This window comes from Bombus huntii, chromosome 2 (genome assembly GCF_024542735.1).
Source record: "Bombus huntii isolate Logan2020A chromosome 2, iyBomHunt1.1, whole genome shotgun sequence".
NCBI lineage: Eukaryota > Metazoa > Arthropoda > Insecta > Hymenoptera > Apidae > Bombus > Bombus huntii.
Window position 1 is genome coordinate 8,393,766 of NC_066239.1, and position 21,967 is coordinate 8,415,732.

The 21,967-nt window shown below is 40.4% G+C and overlaps 1 protein-coding gene across 2 annotated transcripts in view; it reads right to left on the reverse strand.

The window, feature by feature from the left end:
- Positions 1-21,967, reverse strand: part of LOC126878350 (protein groucho-like) — a 155,389-nt gene that overhangs the window by 32,956 nt on the left and 100,466 nt on the right. For both annotated transcript variants that reach the window (XM_050641096.1, XM_050641095.1), the window contains exons 5-6: positions 16,947-17,084; positions 8,947-9,226 (exon numbers count right to left, since the gene is read on the reverse strand). In XM_050641096.1, coding sequence (XP_050497053.1) covers positions 8,947-9,226; positions 16,947-17,084 — 418 coding nt within the window. The remainder of the gene's footprint in view (positions 1-8,946; positions 9,227-16,946; positions 17,085-21,967) is intronic.

Sequence of the window (21,967 nt, forward strand, 5' to 3'; positions counted from 1 at the left end):
CATCGTATTTCCCGTGAAATTGAAGTTTCGCAATGTTTTTCATGATTATTGCGGAACAGAGTCAGCGGTATGCCGGCAGAATCTTTTCCGCGCTGGCAACGAGATGAAAGAAAAAAGCTGCCAGGACGAAGGAGGAGCCAGATTCTCTCTCTCTCTCTCTCTCTCTCTTTCTCTGCTCTCCTCTCCTCGAGGATTTCCGAGAAGGGACGTTGAATGAAAGAAAAGAGGGCGAGAGAAAGAGGCAGGTCGAAGGCGATCCTGAACGAGGAAGCTTTGTCCTCGAGATGCCGGCTTCATAGTTTGCCCTCGCTCGATTTCCCCAACCTCCCTCCCCTTTTTCTCGTTTCCACTCTTTATACTTTTCGTAGGTACACTTTGTCTCGTAGGAAATACCTTAACGATACCATTCTTCGACTGTTGTTACCCACTCCACGACACGGCTATACACGTCGAATCGTTTCAGTTTCTTCTACACGTCAACCATTCTTGTAGGCTGCTTTTGTATTGCACCAATCTTTTTATTTGACTTTTTTTTTACTGTAAATTGAGAACAGGCGTTTTAAGATGCATTACAGAAAATATACCGCTGGAAAAGCTGCAGCGTATTTAACTTTGCTGCATTCTTCGAGTTACTTTCGAATCAGTCGAATTTTCCTATTGTTAGGAAGTTTTCAAAGTTTGAAGAGAGAAGGAAATAATCATTTTCTTTCGACCTTTTGCTAGAGATTTTGTTAAACGTCATATGGCTTTTTATTTGTTAAAAAGGACAGCGTGATTCAGGTATAGAAATCTAACATCTGTTTAAAATATTACGCATAAAAGCTATTAAATAATCGAGCAACAAATGTATTTGTTTATAGTTTACAAATGTATAGTTTATAGTTTAGTGTATAGTTTATAGTTTAGTTTACAATTAGCTTTGAATTTTAGTACGTTGCATTTACATACAAAAACGTGAAAAAAGATATGCTTCTATTCTTAAAATTGACAAGAACAAATTTTTCTCATACTCAACGAAAAACCAATCCTAAGAAGATTAAAATAAAAGACGAAAGATAATCGGTATAGAAACTTTATAAATTAGAAAATCAGAATTCCTAATAAGAAGCTACTTTCTTTTTGATGAGATAAAACGAATAAATGGTTCTCTTCCTGTTATATAAGTGCCGTAATAAATGTTGTATATGTGAAATGATTATAGTAATTAAAGTTTCGTCATGATCTCTATATAAATCACCTCTACATGGGCGATCAGTGATCCGTCAATAATTACTTTTTAATTGCTAAAGTAATGCAACGTAATTGGCGTTACTTCACACGATTCTATTGCAGCGTCTAACTGAATTTCTACGAAGTTAATAGCAATGAGTTTTATATTCGCATAAACAAGCTGTTGGGCATCAATTCCTGTTTTACCAAGTTTCTATCTGGCCATCTAATCGTTCGACTCGATCTTTAAGATATCTCAACACGTAAGGTACTAGTTTTTTATACGACTTTACCATTACACTCTTACAACATTTTTGCTTTGTTCTATTTTCCTGCAGTCATCTTGCTGCAATCGCTTTCTAGTTACCAAATCAGTACCATACTCGCTATAATTTAATTCCTTTACTTACTTGAAAAAAAAAATTATATATATCATTGCACTACCATATATAGAAACCTGAAATATCGTTCTGTTTCTCAGGCTATAAACCGAAACAAGATAACATTTATAGAGAAAATAATTAACGACAATGGAAACTGCACAATTTTCTGATACATTTTATTATAATTAATCGATACTTGCGATCGGCAAAGATCGATGATCTTTCCATTTTTAAACGAAGCTGATTCTTCAACGAAATTTCATTTCCACATCTCAGTGGTGTTATTTAATTCGATTTAATATTTGCAGAAAAATAACACAGCGGAAAGTATCATCTAAAACCAGAAGAAAACATTCATTCAAAATGAATACATCTTCATAGCAGCGTAGAAATTTATCCGCGAAACTAGCTGAGTAGCGAGCCAGAAGCGGAGCAATTTATAACGCCCAGTGGCTAAAGCAACAGTCAGGACTCCGGTGGTGCAAAACACAGGGGTCGCGGTCAAAGAACGAATTAACGTTACGCTGGCAGCACTAAACGGTCGCCTGGTATCGTCGCTGGCGACAAGAAATCCGGCGTAACCCCCAAGTGGATACGGTTCTCGAGGGCAGGGACGGCGAACGGAAAAACCCGACGCCATAAAGCTTCCGGAGGCGAGCTCGCGACCACTTGTACAAATAAAGTAATTCCTGGAGAGAGCGGCGAGCTCACTTGCACGTTCTTGCACGCCGATAAAACGTATCCGCCTCGCGAGGGTGACTCCGCCGTGTGTTTTATGGCCGGGCAAATTAAGGAAAACCCGTGGCAAAAGGATCCACCCTCGAAGCCATTACCGAGTTGTCGTGGGTGGCGGAGCGCGAACAGAAAAGGGTCGTGAATTTTCTGCCCGTGAACCACATCCAACCAGGAGCTTTCCTTCGTCAAGAGGGACAAAAACGAAAGAGCATTTTCGAGCGTGCTCGTCTTACGCACGAAACTCACCAATATACCTTCCTTCCTCTTTTTCGCTCTCTTCTGCTCTCTTGGGTGCACCGGCAATCCAGTGCTGGCTGGCAGAAACAGTTTCAGCTGTTTCTCGGCCCCTTTGCCGCGCAACTTCCTGCCGTGGCTCGTAAACGGACGCGGAAGAGCGCGCATAATTTCCCACTAAAACGCAAAGTGCTCGTTTGCCGCGCGAGAACACGTGCATCTTCGCGGGGATGTCGTCGAGATGTCGTGCGCGCGCGTTCACCTTTTCCGCGATCATTAAGTCGAGTGTGAGGGAAATATCAGGCGAGGTAAGGCCAGACGGTCGTTGCGAAAGTGGAAAAGCTAAATCAGAGTGGTGGAAGAGATACGCGAGCAGCGTAGACAGGGAAAGGTTGCTAGAGCGACGGTGAACAGCTTCAATAAGGATCGGTAGGCGAGTTGGTGGAATTCAATTTGCGCGGAGATTCGACCGGTCCCGGGCGCCATTGTCTTCGCGAATTACGCGACGATTACGTTTACGTAATTCATCGTGGATGACCGGTGTGCAACCGCTATCGGAATACAAAGAATCGATTGAACGGGGAGAGCAAGTGGTGGATAAGTTTAACGACCCGATCGGACGAGAAAGCTAACTTGCTGCTGCTCTCTTTGGATGTCGTTGAAAGAATACAAGAGCAATGCGAAAGAAAAAGCGAGGGGGAAAGGAAAGAAAGAGAAAAATGGGAAGAACTAACGATGAAAAGGAGGACAATATCCGGGAGAATTACGAGAAGCGTACACGGTCGAGGGGGCAGCGATCTCCCGGGGGACCATTACTCGCGCAACTATCCACGATGAAATGGTAATGCAAGCGATACCGGTTTCTAATCGTCTGTAAAAGAGTCTTGCCGACTTACTTCGCCTCGCGTTCTGGTAAATCGTTTTGTGAACGAGCGGACAGAGAAAGAATCGGATGAGTGGTGGAGGCAGATATTATGTCCGACGGCGAGGAGTCGTTCGACGAGGGAATCCGGGCAACTCTGTTGAACAACCAAGAGGGTACGAGGAGGTAGAGGGAAGGAGACGCTGGTGAGACAGAGAGGCGAGGGGTGGGACGAAACGATAACGGCCCTGCTGGAAACAATTCGCTGGGGGCAATGTTCCGGAAAGGAGGGAAGAAGTTTCAGTTGCCGCGACAGAAATAGTGGCCCATTACGGTTCCTTGCCTCCGATGCTTCCCATTTCAAAAGGGTGTCGACGAGATTCCCCGTCGTTCTAATATTGGAGAGGGGAAAAAGACGCATCGCGGATCGAGACAGTGATTTCAGATGTCGCGGTTGTTTCGCGACCGCAGTTTCCTCCAGAGAATTGAGTCGTATCGAGTGAAAGAATGCTATCGCGACGATACTAGCAACAGAGATGTATGTACACGGATGAACGTGTATAACCGAACTTCCTCCTACGGCGACAACATTGTTTCCCGCGTATGATCGTGTTACGCTGAAATGATTTTCTGGATTTTTATTCTCTCGCGGGATATGCGTTCTCCTCTTTCTTTTTCAAAAGAGTAAGGTACAGAGCACTTTCCTTCGAAACACAGGTAAACTTCCGTTGAACATTTTCCAATATTTTGTTGTAAAATTTTGAAGATCGAAATTGAGGAATGAGAACTATGATTTTGCAATGCGTTCTTCAAGAGACGAAGTTATCATCAAATTAAATATATGCTTTAATAATATTCTCTAATTCATGGTTCCGACAAAATTATTTAACTTCTCTGACTCAAACGTATGATCTATTACCTTGCAATTTATAGTTTCGAAAGAATTGTACAATTTTTGTAGCAACGTAAATATGTAGCTCGTAGTTATCCATCGATGGAACGTAAGAATTTATCTGCTATTTGCTCCAATATTACGCTCTCAAATACCGCTCTTTTCCAACAAGAACTAAAGAGTACATCTGAAAAATAAGCAGAAACGAATCGAATCGAACAGCAAACAAAATTCCCTTCGTTCCTCTCCATTTGCTCGGCCAGAAAACCTGCAATCCAAAAGACCATCCTCCATTGTCACGGCTGACAGGCAAACTAACTCGAACCATTAAGCCTGCACCGTTTCCGGTCGACTTCCATCGGTCGAGCAAGTACCAGGACGAAAAAAGGAAAAAAGAACCTCGATCGAGCTTCGAACGAGCCCGGAAATTAAACGAAGACGTCGTTACGGTACATATTCGCAACGATGATGGCTCGCAATTTTCAAATGATAACCGAGAGAAATCGAAGGTTTGTTCCAGTGAAGGAATCATGGCAGGAGCGAGGAAGAACGTCATGGGGTGGCGGACTCTCGGTAGCTGAGATCAGACGGTATTTCATTACGGCGTGGCGGGCCGACAACGCTCGGAAAACGCGAAACAACTTGGAACAACTGGCCGGAGGTTATACTCGGCCCGCGGTAACATAGTTAGGCGAGAGTGTAGCTGGAGATATTGCGCGAGCACGGCAACTACTCGGCTGTGAGTGGAGTGAGTGGAACGCCGGGAAGAAATAGAGTGAGGAAGGGGTGATGGAAGGACGGAAAGAGAGAAACGCGGCAAGTGGAAAGAGGAAACGGACGGAAGGACGGGAGAAAGGGCAAGAGAAAGAGGGCAAGAAGGGCTTTGGAGGGCGCGAGAAGAGGATGAGAGGAACAGGCTGAGGGGCGCGAAGGTTTAGAAGAGCCACCTAGAGGTGGATGGAACGAAAGAGGGGAAGAGTCGGAAGTACTCTCGTGTCAAGAGGAGATTCTGAGTGCTCTTCTGAGAGACGACCATGCACAGCGCGCGAGCAAGAGAGCCGACGACGTCGACGACGAAGAGAAGAGAGGCGTTGCGCAGAGAGAGGACGCGAGTGGAAGAGAAATAGAAAGACGAGGTTCGACGAAACGCGAGGGATGGGGACCACGGAACCAGACCAGCCTGTGCATAAACGTACACGTATGTACTTGTCTGTATGTGAGTGTTTGGCAGAATGTGTGCGTGATAGGAGAGTCACTTGAAGCTCTCGCGACTTTGTCAGCGCTACATGGAGCCTAAGTGCGAACGTTCTTGCACTCGTGTGCCGTCCCAAGGAGAGGGACGAGGACGCGCCGGTGCACAAGTGGATCTTCGAGGTCAAGATCGAGGGTTCTGCGAGTTTCAGGCTTAAGCACGATCGTTTGCGTCACCGTTGTATTGCGGCCCGCTTGAAATATCCCTGTGTCACACGCTATGTGCGCTCTCTCTCTCTCTCTCTTTCTCTCTTCTGCGTTTGCATTGCCACCCTACTCTCTACTATGCTTCCTGGCTGCCTTGCATCGCGTTACTATCAATTTTGTTGATAGTTAGGGCTTTCAATGGAACGAACTTTGATTTTTCCTTCCTGGTATTTATATTATTAGGTGCTTTTATATTCGTATAAATGTTTTAAAAACTTTTACACTTGAGATTTGATATATTTATTGCTTCAAATAAATTTGGTTTAGGTTAATGTTCGATATGTAGGCGTTTCGAAAGGTCATGACTTAATTCTAGAAACATTTACAAATATCTAGCGTTTGTTACAAAATTCGTTTCTGATAGATTCGTTTACTGCAGTAGATGAGATAATTTAAATTAACTTTGGAGGCTATAAATTGTAGGCATAAAACACCATCCTCCTGCAAAATTATAGTTGTTTAATATATACGTATGTACGTTAAATAACCTGCGTCTTTGCTTACTGATTCAAACAGATTTCGTATAAATATACAATCTGAGGCAGGAAGTCAGCACATCGATGAATGATTGACAAAAAAGGTTATCGACCGAGTATGGATCAGTCATTCAACAATCACGAAAAAAAGTTCCAACGTTGAATATTAAAAGATTGAAACGCTTGAAAGCGTTTTTTATTTGTAAATCTTTCAACCGCAGTGAATTTTCAATATTTGACAACTCCATTCCACTGATTGTTTCCTATTAAATTTTCATGCCCACCGATTAGTTAATAGTGGAAAAAACATAACAAAATTACGCTTATCTTCTTAATCCTACTGCTGTCAAATTTTTATATACATAAACAAAAAGACTTTGAAAATAGGGACAGACAGTAGACTTAACTTTTAGTTTACGTGTTTTTGAACGTTACGTTTTGAACGTAGAGCGTAACTAAATATATTTATATAATATGCATTATAGATGCATAGAAATCTGTGTTTCTTTTATTAACAACTGATAAATGATACGGATTAACCGTCATTCATTTATCTGGCCAGAGGTTCGGTTCCATAAGAACGTTGTTTAGTGTGCGTTGAAGTAGAATGTGCCACCTGTTCAGACACAGCGGTAGAAGATTCTCGACGAGAAGATATTGCGACACAAAGTTGCGTTAGCTCAGCGAAGGGATTCGATTTACTAAAGTCGCTGACCTTGTGTTTCGGCGTGTTTTCACGTAGATCAGCATCTCGCTCGCGAGTATTTTGAGTATCGAACGCAAACCGGCAGCCGGATTCGAAGAATTATTGCACATTCGATCGCGTTTCCTGCAACCTTGCCTCTTGTTTTTCTACCTGGTCTTATCTTTGCTCACCGTCGTATGGGAAGCGAGCGTTTGCAACCGGATCCTCATGAGACGATCCAGAATGTCATTCTGCATTCCGCTCGATTCCTCGCGAGCAAACGGAGCCGCCTGTTTTGCAACTCGGTTACGGCGAAGTCAAACGACGAAATCGCGAGATAAGCGTTTCGATAGATCCGTTTCCTTTTCGCGTATCTTAACATTATGATGATATAGTAGCCTCGCACGAGTGTCAAATGTTAGCGTATAATTACTAGACCACAGATATTTATGCAAATTTATATTTTTCTGAACGTAATTAAAAGAATGGAAGTTACGAGATTTATTTCACCAACTCCGGTATATTATATGTATATTGTCTTTGGACCTGACAAGCTATCTGCCTTTCGTTTATGTCATGTTAAAATTCTCCTATCTAATCGCAAGCTGATATTAAACTCAGGAAAGTAAGAAAAATGTACTTGTCATGACCATTTTCTGTGATCTTCGTATACGTAAAAAAGAACTGTATTTAGTAAGAAAATTTACAATTTTTCTGCCGGTAAATAGTTCTCATTTCAACAGAAACGTAACCGGCTAAAACAGAGACCTGTGAAATATTTTACTGATATCGTTGTTCGCTTTCTGCTAACGTTCATGCAGCATGGAAAAATGATCGAACTGGGTACGAACCGATGAGAAAAATTAAGTAACGACTGATTACTTCTGTCAAGAAGTTGATTGTTCTTTGTACCGTTGCGAAACGGTTTTATGGGATCGGTCATGCAACGAAAACAGTTTGTAGTTTTGTTTTGGAGTAACAGAGAGAAAGGATCTGAATAGAGTAATAAAGTCTATCTGTGTTCAATCTCTGGCAAATAATTGCTCTTTTAGACAGGTTGCATTATTAATGGCTTTAGTTTTGAATTGTTATGTAATTCTTTGTCACGTCGCAGTACGATAAATAGAAGTTAAATTTGTCGTAATTGGGTATGTTATTATGTGTTACCAGTCGTACAATGGTCTCCGATTAATTTTTTCTCCCTTTGAAACTTGATTATGTCTTTACGTGCAACGAAACGCCAAAAAAAGGCAATTGCAATTTCATGGGCCTTAATGAGGTATACGCTTAATTAAGGATACATCTATCACTTGTGAATCACGATGGTGAAATAACAAAAAGCTTGATCTTGCGACGTTCAACTTGTGTTCCTCTATTATTTTCTGCTTCAAACGGAATATAAATTACCAATTATCCTAATTACACGCTTGAGGCACGCGTTTCACGGTTTATCAGAATTCCTAGCTAAACTATCACTGTTATTACTAACTGTTTACCTAACTTGACGATATTGGAGGAAACTAAGAAAAACAAGAAATTAATTGTTTTTATTAGAAAGTTGATTGCAATTAACGTATATGAAACGTATCGCCTGTATTATTCTGCAATTAACGCGTTTCTCGATAACATCACTCAATTGCAAGGCGCGAATGCTTATTCCAGCAAAAGGTTACTAAAGTCCCTTTTAATTTACCGAAATGTTATAGCTTCATTTTATTACACTAAAAGATATTTATTTAAATTAAAATATAATATTTAATTCCTATCACTATCGAACAATTATTTTTGAACGAGCTTTACACCATTTGACATTTTAATTTTTAACTCGTTCTAACAGAACTAAATTTAATTATGAAAGAAATTAATCATTCAATCTGCTAGCAATACATATATTTCCATGAATAGACACAACTTGTAAATTATCCTAACATTCTCATTGATATTTAAGACCTGTCACATAAATTCCACGTAAACGATACACAAACGTCGAAAGGGTGAAAGGTATGACTTACCTCCATTGTGCTTCAGGTCGTCGGGTTGACCTCGATGAAGGTCCGGTTTGGTCAACATCGAGAGAGGATGAGCAGCTGTCCCTCCAGCAGTTGCTGCCGCACCCGGTGGAATACCTAATCCGAGAAGAGCAGCGGAGGCTGACGTAGGAACAGGAAGTCCAGCTCCAGGACCAAGTCCAGGAAGTCCAGGTATACCTGGATGTGGACCCATCGCAGCACCTGGTGGTAGCTGCTGGGCATGCACCTGCTGAAGAATCCTTGGCAAGTCTGGCCTTTGTTGCTGTAATGGAGGAGGAAACATGACTTTTATCACCTTGAAGATTAATCATCGATCGTGATATTTCTAGTTAATGGACTTGGATAAACAGTTATTGTTTCCCGCTAAGTTTAAAATCGATTTTGATCAAAGTCATAAATTAACAAGTTAATTGTAAAAGTATTTGTAAAAGTAAAAAATAGAAGTATTTGTAAATCTTATCAGGTTCTATATTTTATTTTTATATAAAAGTAATATTAGATGGTACGAAATTTAAGATACGTAAATGTTACAATAAATACGATAGTGTGCCACTATTTGTAGCCATTGTAGGAACGATCATTGGATGAAATTCTAGAGTTGTTATCATTTTTGTAGACATCTGCTATCATTATATCATAATCGTATAATGGATGATACAGAAAAGCTAAGCTTGTTATAGCATTTATTTTTTGATATCGCTAAAGTGATCTGAATCTTGCTTATTAAACTGTTAACGAGTTCAGTTCTAGGAAAGTAACAATTTTCAGCATAATTTGATAGAAAGTAGAAAAGATTAGATAAAATATTATGATACTATGAGTAGATAGAAGTATCGATAGAAGTAAACAATTCCTAATGTTTCACTATCAAAACGTTACAAAAAATATCTGAAGCAGTATAAAGGTATAAACATCGTATCGACCCTTCTTGTAATTGCGCAATTTTCAATTCGTTGTAAAAGGTATCTAGAAATTTAGTATAGAAAGCAAGTTGTAATATCAATTTGTAAAGAATTTACGATGAGTAGTAAAGGCAAGATTTTATGTTCAGCACACCGATTACCGGTAATTGACAAGCGCGCCGAGATTTCCAGATAACATCCAATCACCGATCCAGAAATCTAATCTGTGCAACCGATAAACACGTCGTTTAGATAAGTGGCGAGATTAGATTGTACAGCCGATGACATCACTGAACAATGATGAAACACGCCTCCATTAATTATTTTTACCTCCATTAATCACCAAGCCAACACACTGCTCGTAGTTCGCTCGATATCGAACAAATAAATAAAGAGAGACAAAAAAAAAAAACACCATCCGTAAAATCCGAAGGGTTAGAGATCGTACAATTTTTTCCACCATATTTCCGTCCACCGTGCGAACGAATCGATGTAAACGTTTTCACCCTTCAACCGTGTATGCGTATGCCAAGGGAAAACGAATAAAGAAGGAGAAGAAGCAAGAAAAAAACGCGTAGTCATCGATCGTAATTTAATTCTCTTCGCTTATTCCGTGCAGGAGCTCCCCTGTTCGGCATTCGTTACGCGGGACACAACTTTCCACCGGGCAGAGCATACAAATCACGGGGGCAAACTTCCACGGGGTCGCGTTTAAATAACCCTCGGCTCCTCTGCCTCCCGTCGCGGTAGTCGTGGTAAATCCGAAAGTACGAAACAAGTGGCGGGACTTATGTAGCCTTCCTAACGAGCAGGACGAGGAACGAAAATCTAGAAAAGGAAAGAGAGAGAGAAAGAGAGAGAGAGGTAAAAGGAACGAGAAAAGTTTCGACGAAACCATAAACGTACTCCCTCGCGCCTGCTAGTTTCCTCGTTAGTTGGCTATGTCGGTCGAGTTTCAGCTGCCAGACAAATTGTAGAGTCGCGCCACGGCAGCGGAGCGTTTTAACGCTTGGCAGATCGCGTTGCTGGAATAAAGACGACTACCAAGAGCGATGGAAAGAGAGAGAGAGGAAGACGTCAAAGAAGCGGAAGAAGGTGGAAACGAAGAAGAGACGCAAAGGATAGAAAAGGAGAGGAAGGAAGGAGTTTCTCGGCGGTGGAGAGGACGATAAGGGGTTGCAGCGGAAAGTGCACCACCCTCTGCAAACTATGGTACACTCGTTAAGGACGGGCCGAATATTCCTGGAGAGCAGTTTGCCGAGATAATTAAATGGTTTAACGATATAATAACCTCGCGTCGAGCGACTGTCTGAGCCACCCACAAAACACACAAACAGAGAGAATGAAATGGGAATGAAACGCTGGTAGAGAGAGAGGGAAAAAGGTTGGGCCGAGGGAGAAGAAGACGTCGGAGCAAACGATTTCCCGAGGATTCAAGGGAGGGTTTTCTGTAGAACCCCTAAGAAACGTCCCGAGCTTCCCATCACCGGTAACGATAATAATCCTGACCTCAGGCTGTCGTGCCAGTATTCGCGGCATCGCAGGCGTTCTGGCCCATTCACGTTGAGAAGATCATTTCCGTATTTGTGGCGGGATTCCGCTAATGATTACGACGAACTTTACTCCGACCAGCTGAATGTATCTCGCCCCATCCCCCTTTGTGGCCGATGGCTCGTTTGTAACTTCCTAGCGGGTCGAGTGAATGTACGGAGTGTGAGGGATGTTTGGAATTTTGAATATGTATTTTAGGTATCGGCAGAGGAGACGCAGTTTGGTTTTGCGGGTGCTGGATATTTTAGATATTACGAGGATCACGTGTTTAATTAGTTAGAGTCGTTATTCGGTAAAGGATAATGCTTGTAAACGTTGATAGAATATCGATTTTTACCAGCTTTTTATGCGAAGTCTATGGATGAAAAACACGATAAATCAAATTTCCGAGAGAGTCTCGTTACATTATTAATCAATTTAAAGTTATCTTCTCGTTTAATCTTGCAATTAAATATATGTTTCCGATATCGAACTCGAACACTGTTTAAGAAAAAAACATTATAGATTCGTCATCTATTTTCAGGAAATCCATATCTTTGAATTCACCCTTACTTTGTTCAACTAGTTCGTATTAAAATACTTCTTCTTAGCCAGCAAATGATATAATGGTCAGAAAATAATAATAAAAACAAAAAATAGATTTATCGTATTTTTCGACATTATTTACTTTCTACAATTACCGGTAGAAAGATCTTTATAATGGAAAAAATCATTTTTCACGCTACTCGCAAATACGAGACTCCTTGCAAAAAGAGCAAATATATTCTATAAATAATACAGTATCCCGTCTTCGAAACTTTAATCAACTTTTACCCTTTTACGGCATAAGAGAAAAAAACACATTCTAGTAAAAGAAAAAGAAACAGGAGAGAGAAGAAATTCTACTCGCGAGGAGTTAAACGAAAAATTATTGACCATTTACCACTACTTTCACCCCGCAGGCAATTTACCTCTGGGGAAGAGTTAAGCCGGCAAAGCGGGAGTTATTTCAATCTGAAATTTTTACGCTCCGAACGCGGAGGGTCTTCTTTTGTGAGTGGCGGCAAAGAGGAAGTCATTACGAACCCCTTCATCTTCGCGCGAGCCTTCTTACGCCACCTGTATCCACCGGCGGCGTCGCAGGCTTGTTCTCAGCAGTTTTCACCGGTGTCGCCGCGATGCTTGCTGACTCAACCAGCCGTGAAGATAGTGCCGCTAAAAGATCCGACGAGATCGTCTTAACCTTCTTCTATATCACACATCGTTGACGCCTGAAAAGCATCTTCGGCCGTTCCTGTGCTACGATATTATGAACGTCAGCAACATTGTCCGTGCCTCGTAACTTTATAAACAGACGATTTTCTTACGGTGCTAATCGATTTTAAAGCGGCCTTTGCGCAGTTACGCAGGTACCGGTGGTGTTTTATTTTACAACAACGATCGGAGATAGTGTGTATCGTAATTGATAATTGGAAATAGTCTCGTGATCGGTAATTGGCGTTGAGACGCGTGATAAGTCGATAACGATGGTTTTCAGCTGCAAATACGTTGTTGAGATAGTGGACGAGAGCGTGGATAGATCAACAGCTGGTTACATTTTGCTTCTGATAAGAGGCACAGAGAATTGTAAGAAGGCAGATAGGGATCTTACTTGGTGGAACTATGACAATTGTAAAAGTACGTATTGATAAATGATGATTACATTTTGTTATCGACGTATATAGCGTAATTTGTTCTAAGACGAATATTACATCAGAAAATGAAAACAAAGAATCATCCGTATCGACTAGGTTATCGATTAGTTTATTTTACTTTTTAATTATTATTTCTAAAGAGAACAAATTTAAAAAGTTTTTACAAAAGAGATATTTTTACGCTTGAAACACCACAATCTTTGCAACAGATTAATCCTTGAAAAAACCAATCTTTCTTATACTCCAGAGAATACGGTTCACAAGAGGAAATTTTACGACTCTTTTCACGATTGTCGGCACTAGACGGTGCGCGCACGCGAGCGAATTCCGCGAGGCGTTGCTGCGTTTTTCTTTTGATGCCGTAACAACCTACAGGATTGGAGACAGCGTCGTGGGACGAGAAACAAGTCGATGCAAAAAAAAACGACGCAAGAAAAAACAAGGACAACCACTTTGAGAAGAATCGGTAGCAACAAGAACGACCGAGAAAGACACGAAGCAAAGAAAAGAAAGATAGGGAGGCAAGAAGGGGGAAGCGATTTAAAGCGCGCGGAATCCAGGGATTCTGCTAAGGATTTGCCGCACGTAGCCCGACAACGCCGCGGATCCGTGCAAGTTTCTATGGTCGGAGAGTTGAGAGAGTCAAGGCAGCGAGAGGAGAGGATCGACGAGAGAAAATCGAGGGGTTGGCCGAGGGATGGAGGGAGGTTTCGAAGGCAGTTGGGTAGCAGGAATGCTGATTAGTCGGTGCTCGTGCGCCGTAACACTATAACCTATCCGGCCTGGAAACCGGGCAGGAAGACTCTGGATAAGATTCGAGGGGCGAAGGGAAGGAAAGTGGAGTGTATAGAGAAGAGAGAGAGAGAGAGAGAGAGAGAGAGAAAGGGAGAGAACGAAAGAGGAGCAGGGGTTGCAGGGTTCGAGGAATGGGGTTGCAGATCAGAGTGGCGGGGTGGATGAGCGCGCGCGATCCAAGGCGAGTAGAACCGAGAGACTCAGGATGAGAGAGAGTAGGGGAGAGAACGCCGGCAGAGAAGCCGGCGGCTTAATAGGGAGGAAATTGAGTGCTCGAGCAATATTGAGGAGGATTCGGGATTCGGGATTCGCCAGGATCGTATCCATCCGTCCGCTTTCGGATTCCTCGGGCGTGCATCGGCTTCCTCCTACCACCGACCAGGGATTCTCATTCGCCGCGAATGCGTTTCACGCCGGACTGAACGCGAATCAGACCCGACCCGTGTATTCACCGACCATTCTACACGCCGATACGCCCGCGAACGAGTTCGCGTAAATTTTCCTCCAAGGGGATTTGCGGCCAAACCAGCTCTTCCACCCTCACCCCATCGTGGCGGATTGAACTTTTCCTCGAGGTCCGTCCACCTCGATGATCGCGCGCACCGTTGGGGCTTCTTCCCTGTTTGGCTTTGGAAGAAATTAATTGCGTTCTCTGGCCGATTGCTGTAACCTTTTGCGGTGTTCACAACAACGATAAGACACGATGGAGATAAATGTATTATCTGGTAGATTTTTCTTACTAACTCGTTGTTTAATATGAGCAAACTACGGATGTTTATGCAAATTCAGATTTTTATCGATCGATCGAAGAAACGAAAGTTGAATAGAAATTTGTTGCATCCTCTAAATATTCAAACAGCTAAATAATTCGTGCATTTATATACATTATGTGCAATCTGTACATTTTTGCACATTTAAATCTTCCATCGAGAGTAGAAGTACATTAATTCTTAGAGTCAAAATAATTTGTTGTTTCAAACGAATGCAAAGCAGAAACATTCGGCGCAGCAATTCATTTTATTGTTATCTGGATTTGATTTGAAAAGAACGAATCCCTTAGACTTTGTATAATTAATGCAGCTTATCGGAATAAATAAATGCTGTAAGTTCCGCATATTCGTAAAAAAGTCTGGCTTTATATTCTCAATGTCTCACGTATCGTAGGTTCCATTGAAAAATTTAAACGCTAAAAATTAGTCGGCTAAATATACGACCTGTATTATAGAGATATTTCAGTCGCATATTATGGAGAACGTAATTGCTTTTATATTGATCTGCTAATGCTCGTGGTCGTAAATATTGAAAATTGAATATTAAAATTAGAAACGCTTTGTACGCCAACGCGCGAAATACGATATACAAACAAATAGATAGAGTGTCAAATGTTTCATAAAATAAGTACTCTGATGACCGAAATATGAATCAAACGTTATTCGATATTCATGAAGGTTTGCTAAAACTGAAAGCCCATAAAGTGTCGAACAACTCGTATCTCATATAACAACGTAAAATCTTGCTGGCTATAAACTAGAGTTTGACACCGACAACGAATAACAACGATACGACAATCGTTGACTAATAAAACGCGTAATTGCGACGAATAACTTTATTCGTTTCGTTCGCAACAAATTTCCCCGATTCGTAACGAATTTCACGGTGCGACCGTTTTGCACCCGGTGTCCCTTCCTATCGCTTCGCAATCGTTTTCAATTTAGAAATTTATCTATCCGTCGTTTCGATAACTCCGCGCAATGAAAATAACAACCGATCCTGCTATAAAAAAAAAAAAAACAAAATGACAGAAAGGAAAAAGGAGACAAAAAATGAGGAGCAAAAAAAAATTTTCCCCCGTGTTCACAAATCATTTTTTCGGCGGCCAGATCGATTCGAGACGAGCGGTTTTGTTTTGAACAGAAATCGATTTTCCATTAGAGGAACAATGAAATCCCTTCAATTTCGATCGCTCGTGAGAAACTTCGATTGTTGGCCAGCGTGTTTGTTTTTCGTGTCATCGGCCACGCTTAATAATTAATTTGCGGATTCGACGTTGCTATTGGAAGCGTCGTTGGATAGATTTGGCGGTAAATACAAATATCACGTCACACGATGTATAAATGTATACGCACGATACTGTTTAATCGTAGCGAATTGGGAAACAGGGAAATGATGAGCATACCGTACAGCTACACTTGTATTTTCATATGTTGCGGTGTATTTCTCTTTCATCCACAATTATAATGTACGATAATAAGCTAAATATAACCGATCCTAATTTATGGTTTGTATTAATCGCTTGCCATTATCGCTTCATTTTGTTACATATTCATAAACGTCTAATTCGGTTAGAATTTGTATCAGAACCAGTATCACATAAAAGCGATCTGTGCGATTATTTAAATACCGTTGAATAAATTAAAAATTTAAACGTTGTATAAAATACCCGAATAGCGATAATTTCTTTCTAATATTGCACGATAATTTAATACGTAATAGAATAACAATAGCTAATTTAATAAATAACATCAACACGTTATAAATACTTCTTTTTTACGATTTTTAAATTCATATAAATCTATAAAATTTACCTGCAAACTTCCATATGACTTGTTACCGAACCATGTGAATTTATAATGATATTTATTAATATCGATAACTCGTAGCTTGTGATTTAAGATTTCACTAGCACATAGTATGATTTCAATGTGTGATAAGCACGTTCAATGAAATTAAGTATTTAATCGTTTTATAAAAAATATACTAACGTATAGATTCTATGAAAACTTATAAAACAACTGTATAGATATGTAAATCCTACTAATTTAAAAAAAAAATAATTTTCTTCTCACGACAGCAAAACAAGTTATCAATTTGGATATCAATCCTCAGCAATAACACTTGGCTCGCTACATTCACCCATTCGAAATTCCATGTTGCCCGAAATTTTCATGTGACCGAGTAAACTTACGAACGTATACATCGTGTACGCGTGTAACCGTGTGTCGTGATACACACGGCCGTGTATCACGAGCGGGTAATTTATCTTCCATTGGCGTGCACTCACCCCGATAATGGCGTTGAGTTCGGTCATGGTCACTTGTTTGGCTCTGTCAACAGCAGTAGCGACTTGTTGTTGGTGTTCCTGGGAGAGAAACGGCAGGATCTGAGCAATTATGGCGTTTAACCTCTTCGCTATCTCTGTCTGAAAATAGAAAGGAGAAACGATCCTTATTAAAGGGTAAATCGTTTTACGGTTGATCGACGAACCATGTTCGCCGTAATTGAGCTCGGATAACGATTGTCCTTTTCCCTCGCTCTCTATGATTCACCCACGCTCACCTCTCTTTGCCTTTCTCCTCACGCGGTTATTCCAACGGTATCAATCATCGAGCGTGACACCAGTCGTATCGAACGCGTGTACATTACTTAATTCGAGTTTTATTGAGTCCACTCGCTTTCTCGATTGATCGTTTAGCTCGACCGAATCGTCGACCTGTGATTTATATCGTGGTTCTCGCGTCAATCTCGCGATATGCGTATGGGTAATTGACTGCTATTATCTCGAATTCGCGTGATAGCATGTATTCGACGAGAATTTATAGACCGGGGCATTAAATAGAATGTTAAAAACCTTTATGTAACTTTTATTTGTTAATAGATTTAATGCTAAGTTAGATTCAACGTATGCAGATTTCTGTAAAATTGTTTCTTTATTTTTCAATTTTAAAATTCCCTACACTTTCCTACATTCTCTCTGATCTACTACTTTCACTTAATTGCCAAGCTGACGTATTGTTCCATTCCCTCCATAATTTTCAAGATATTCTGACAATATTACGATATTAAAATGTTGCTTGTAGTTGGAAAGAAAAAGTTTGTAATTTGGACGTAGGATTAAAGAGGACATGTTTGAAAATTACGTAAAAATTACATTGTACAAACTGTTCTTATTATCAATTAATACGTAATTCACCTTCCAAGATATACTGACACTGATATAATTAAATGCATCGGGCGTATAGGAACGAATTAACAATGATGAACCAAGTGGTTCCTCAGTTGTCCGGAACACTTGGCGGTTTTCCGGTGGACTGCTGCGACACGTGACTTCTCTAGCTCACCGGGCGACCTTAATTTCCGGCCAAAGTGATGGCAGATACAGGTAATGCCCGTTGGCATCGGTCGAGACGAAAACTGAGCCGAGAAGGGGAAGAAAGAGAAAGAGAGAGGCCACGCTACCGCCGATTCAGCGTGGATTTAATTTAATCCCCGTCAGTCTGTTCTGACCGGAGGGTGTCGTAAACACCCTTGGCCGGTTATGGCACACCTGCATTTGTACTGTACTCGTTTTCCTCGTAAGGGTGCGTGAAGCCAACCTTTACCTTATTTCATACGATCAAAGCAGCAACCAGCGGTTGCAGATTCTCTTTGCCATAATATATTGTTCTTTTGTGAACGTTCTGCATATTCTGGTTGTGAATATTGGAAGAATGTGGTTACTCGGATGTGGAAAGGAGCCTTGGTGTGTTTTCTGGTTTATGAATATTGGAATATTCGATTACCGTGTTTAAAGCTTTGTTATATACGAGACTTTTAGAAGACAAACTGATGCAACGTTTTATCAATATTTTAATTTCATTAGGTAAGCACACGATTAACATTAAATTCTCGAGAATCAAATAAATTACTTCGATAATTTTACTCGTCGGAAGGAAATGACACGAACAATACTTACGTTTTGTAAAAAGAACTATTAAAACAAGTAATATTTTAATATCTTTCGGAGTATTGATATTACGAACAGAGATTTTTAAAATTACGAAGAGAGTGGAACAATCGTTTGTCTGTAAATGATAGAAAATATTGAAATATAATTTATTATTTTTTTCTCTCTCTTCATATGGTATTGACAAAAATTACTGAAAAATTTCAAGCACGTTTTATATAAATGCATAAATAATTCTGGGAAATCTTTCAATCTAAAAATCTATTTTCAGATATTGCATCTGCTTGTTATAAATTCTTGCAGCCAGAAAAATCCGATTATCTATCCGGTAACGATAATTACTGATATATAAACGTATCTGTTCCAGCATAATTATTTACGGAATTATTTCCCATCGTTATTTTCCACCTTATTTACTACTGTGACGTTACAACCTGTTATTTATCACTGTTCATTTCACTTCATCTAATATTGTATCTGCATGTCTCGTTTCTGTTGTCCCTCTAGCGTCGAATATTCTGAATTTTGCACGCTAGGGTCGCGTTTCAGCGTACTCGAATTTTAATCGGTTTCAACTTTAATGAAGCCGCCGCGTAATTGGGAATAATAATTCGATTAATGTATAATTGAACGCACCGCCCACTTCCCAGCGGTGCTGCTAGCGAAATCACCGGGGTTCATTTGTGTTAACGATGCGACAAATCATCGATTTTACCGACCGAGTTGCGCGAAGATGCTCCGTTAATTGTAGAGCGCGGAAGTTAAACGAGCTTTACGATTCATAGGATTTAACAGAGACTTCTTCGAATCGCAGAATCGAACGGACCGATGAATCTCCGCCTAACATACGATCTTTCTTTGAAGTTCGAAATGTCAAGATCATATGATACAAACGATAAAACTTGCTTACAAACGAAACGTATAATTAGCTGATACAGATTCGTGATCGAATTGATAGAAGGCAGACACGAAATAATTGCAAGAATGTAATTCCTTTGAGTCAAAGACGCAAGTTAATGATATCGTACGCGTACAACGTAAGGAAATTTTATGAATCAAGACATCGTTATAATGCAACAGAGCAAAGTTATAATCGGCAACACAAAGGAACTTCGTATCGCGTGTTCCTTCTATATTGATTCGGTTTCATATCCGATGCTATAAAAAATTCGATATCATCTACTATGTTCTATAAAGAATGTAAGAAAGCAGAACTTCCGCTAGAGTATCACGAGAGAAAAGCCAGAGCATCGAAAATTTCCAGCGAAATGGAAGCGACATTGCACTCTTACGTATATCTTATTCGTATCTCTCATACTTTTTACAATTTTAAAAAGCCTGGAAAGATAAAAAAATACCTAAGCGCGAACATAACTCATTCAGTTTCATTACGTATCGCTAGAATCCTCTAAAAAAAAATTCTTAATCATTGCGTATCAGAATTCTGATCGCGAGTGCAAACAAATGCAAATCAGATTGTACACAGTACGAGAAAAAACTGAAACAAAATAAATTAAAAACCTTGAAGACTCCCCATGCGCTCTCAGAAATTCATGCCACTTGGCTCTTCACCACCCCAATTACCAGCGAGGGGTTGCAAAAGAGGCGTCTCGACGGTGGCGACCCATTAAGCGGCGCCTGTGCGCCGTGCTTTTCGCGCGTTCGCAAAGATAGAGCGTACGTGTAAACGAGAGGAAACATCGCGGAAACGGAACAAGTTTATTCGTTGCGCAACAGGAAGCAAAACAACCGGGTGTCCGCCTACGAAAACGGTGCACGACGCTCCTCCGTACGACTGGTAAACGCGAACTGCAGATATGATCTATCTGGTAAATGCAACCAGCCCTTCCAGGACCTCTTTCTCTCCCTTTAGTTCTTGTTTCACCCCGTCGTCAGAACGTCTCGCAGCAACGGTAACGCAAGCATCGCGGCCTGACAGCAGCTGTTTTCACTGCCGCTCAAACAAGCCCTGGATGCTAATTGAAATATCGCGGCCACTAAAATTCTTGGCAAGTTTCCATCTCTCGAGCCTGCGAGCTGACGAGCGAGCGACCGGAAAGAAGGAGGACAAGGTAGAGGGAGAGAATGAGGCAAGGCGGGAGTTGTTTTAATTACCCGTCGTCCTCCCTGCGTGCTAGTCATTAGACCACTAATTATAACGTACGGAAGAATGAGTCGCGCCATCCACGAATGAACTGTACCGAGCGGTGAAACACGAACCGAGGAACACGATATTGCGATTTTCGTTGCTTTCAGATAGATATAGACGTTCGAAAGATACGCGTTCGCGTATAATTCGCGAACGTTATAAGCTAAAGTGATAAATTAACTCTTTCGGGCACCATCTCTCACTAGTTTCGCTATAGTTATATGAACAACTACGTCAGCAAAGGTATAAATACCAGAAATAAATGGCATAAGGAAAACACATATACGTTTCTGTTAATTTCCTGATGTTTTATGTTATTTTCAGTTCAAAATAAAAACTATCGATTAGGATACAAGGATTTCTTTTATTTCTTCAAGTTTCTACAACTACCACGCCAGTCACATGGGCTGGTTTTACAATTTTATTTGAAAATTCCTACTTCATGTTATATTTTTTTCCGCAATAATATAGTGTCTTTCGCAATGATAACTAAAAGAATAATATAATAAATTTCATTTTTTTTATGTATTCAAACTCGAAATAATTTTGAGTCAAGGCTACTTATACTAACACCAGTCAAAATGACTGATTCTACGATTTTATAAATGTGCCAACTCTCCTTTAGGGATCATGGTCCCAGATCGATTAATAATACCAAAAATGTACTACATTCTGTAAGAAAGTAATAAATCAATAAATATAAAAATATTCTATTATTACGTATTTTTTAAAGACCAGTCATTTTGACTGACTTGGGTAGAAATAGCTTCGTGTTAACTATCGGTAGTTCTAGTGTTCATTATACAAATGTAAATCTCGTAACCTGCGGTGTCGATCAGTTTCATAAAGCAATTGGAAACTGGGATCTTCCTAGAACCTTATGTAAGAGAAATCTTTCTGAGAACGAATAAATACTCGAACGATTTGCACTTCTATCGTAATCTCTTGCGTTGTTATCATTCGTTTCATTGTTTCTTTGGAAACGTTATTCAGAGACCAATTACTTTCTATAACCACACAACTCAGCAAAAAAAAAAAAAAAAGGAAGAAGAAAGAGAGAAAGAAAAAAGAGAAGAATAAAAAAAGACTGAGGAAAATTTGGTTAAATACTGGGAAAGTAGCAATCTTTCGTTTATCCCGTTATCCAATGGCTATTTCTATTTAAAATCGGTTGGCTGGCGAGAACAAAGGGAACGCTCGTTACCGTTCC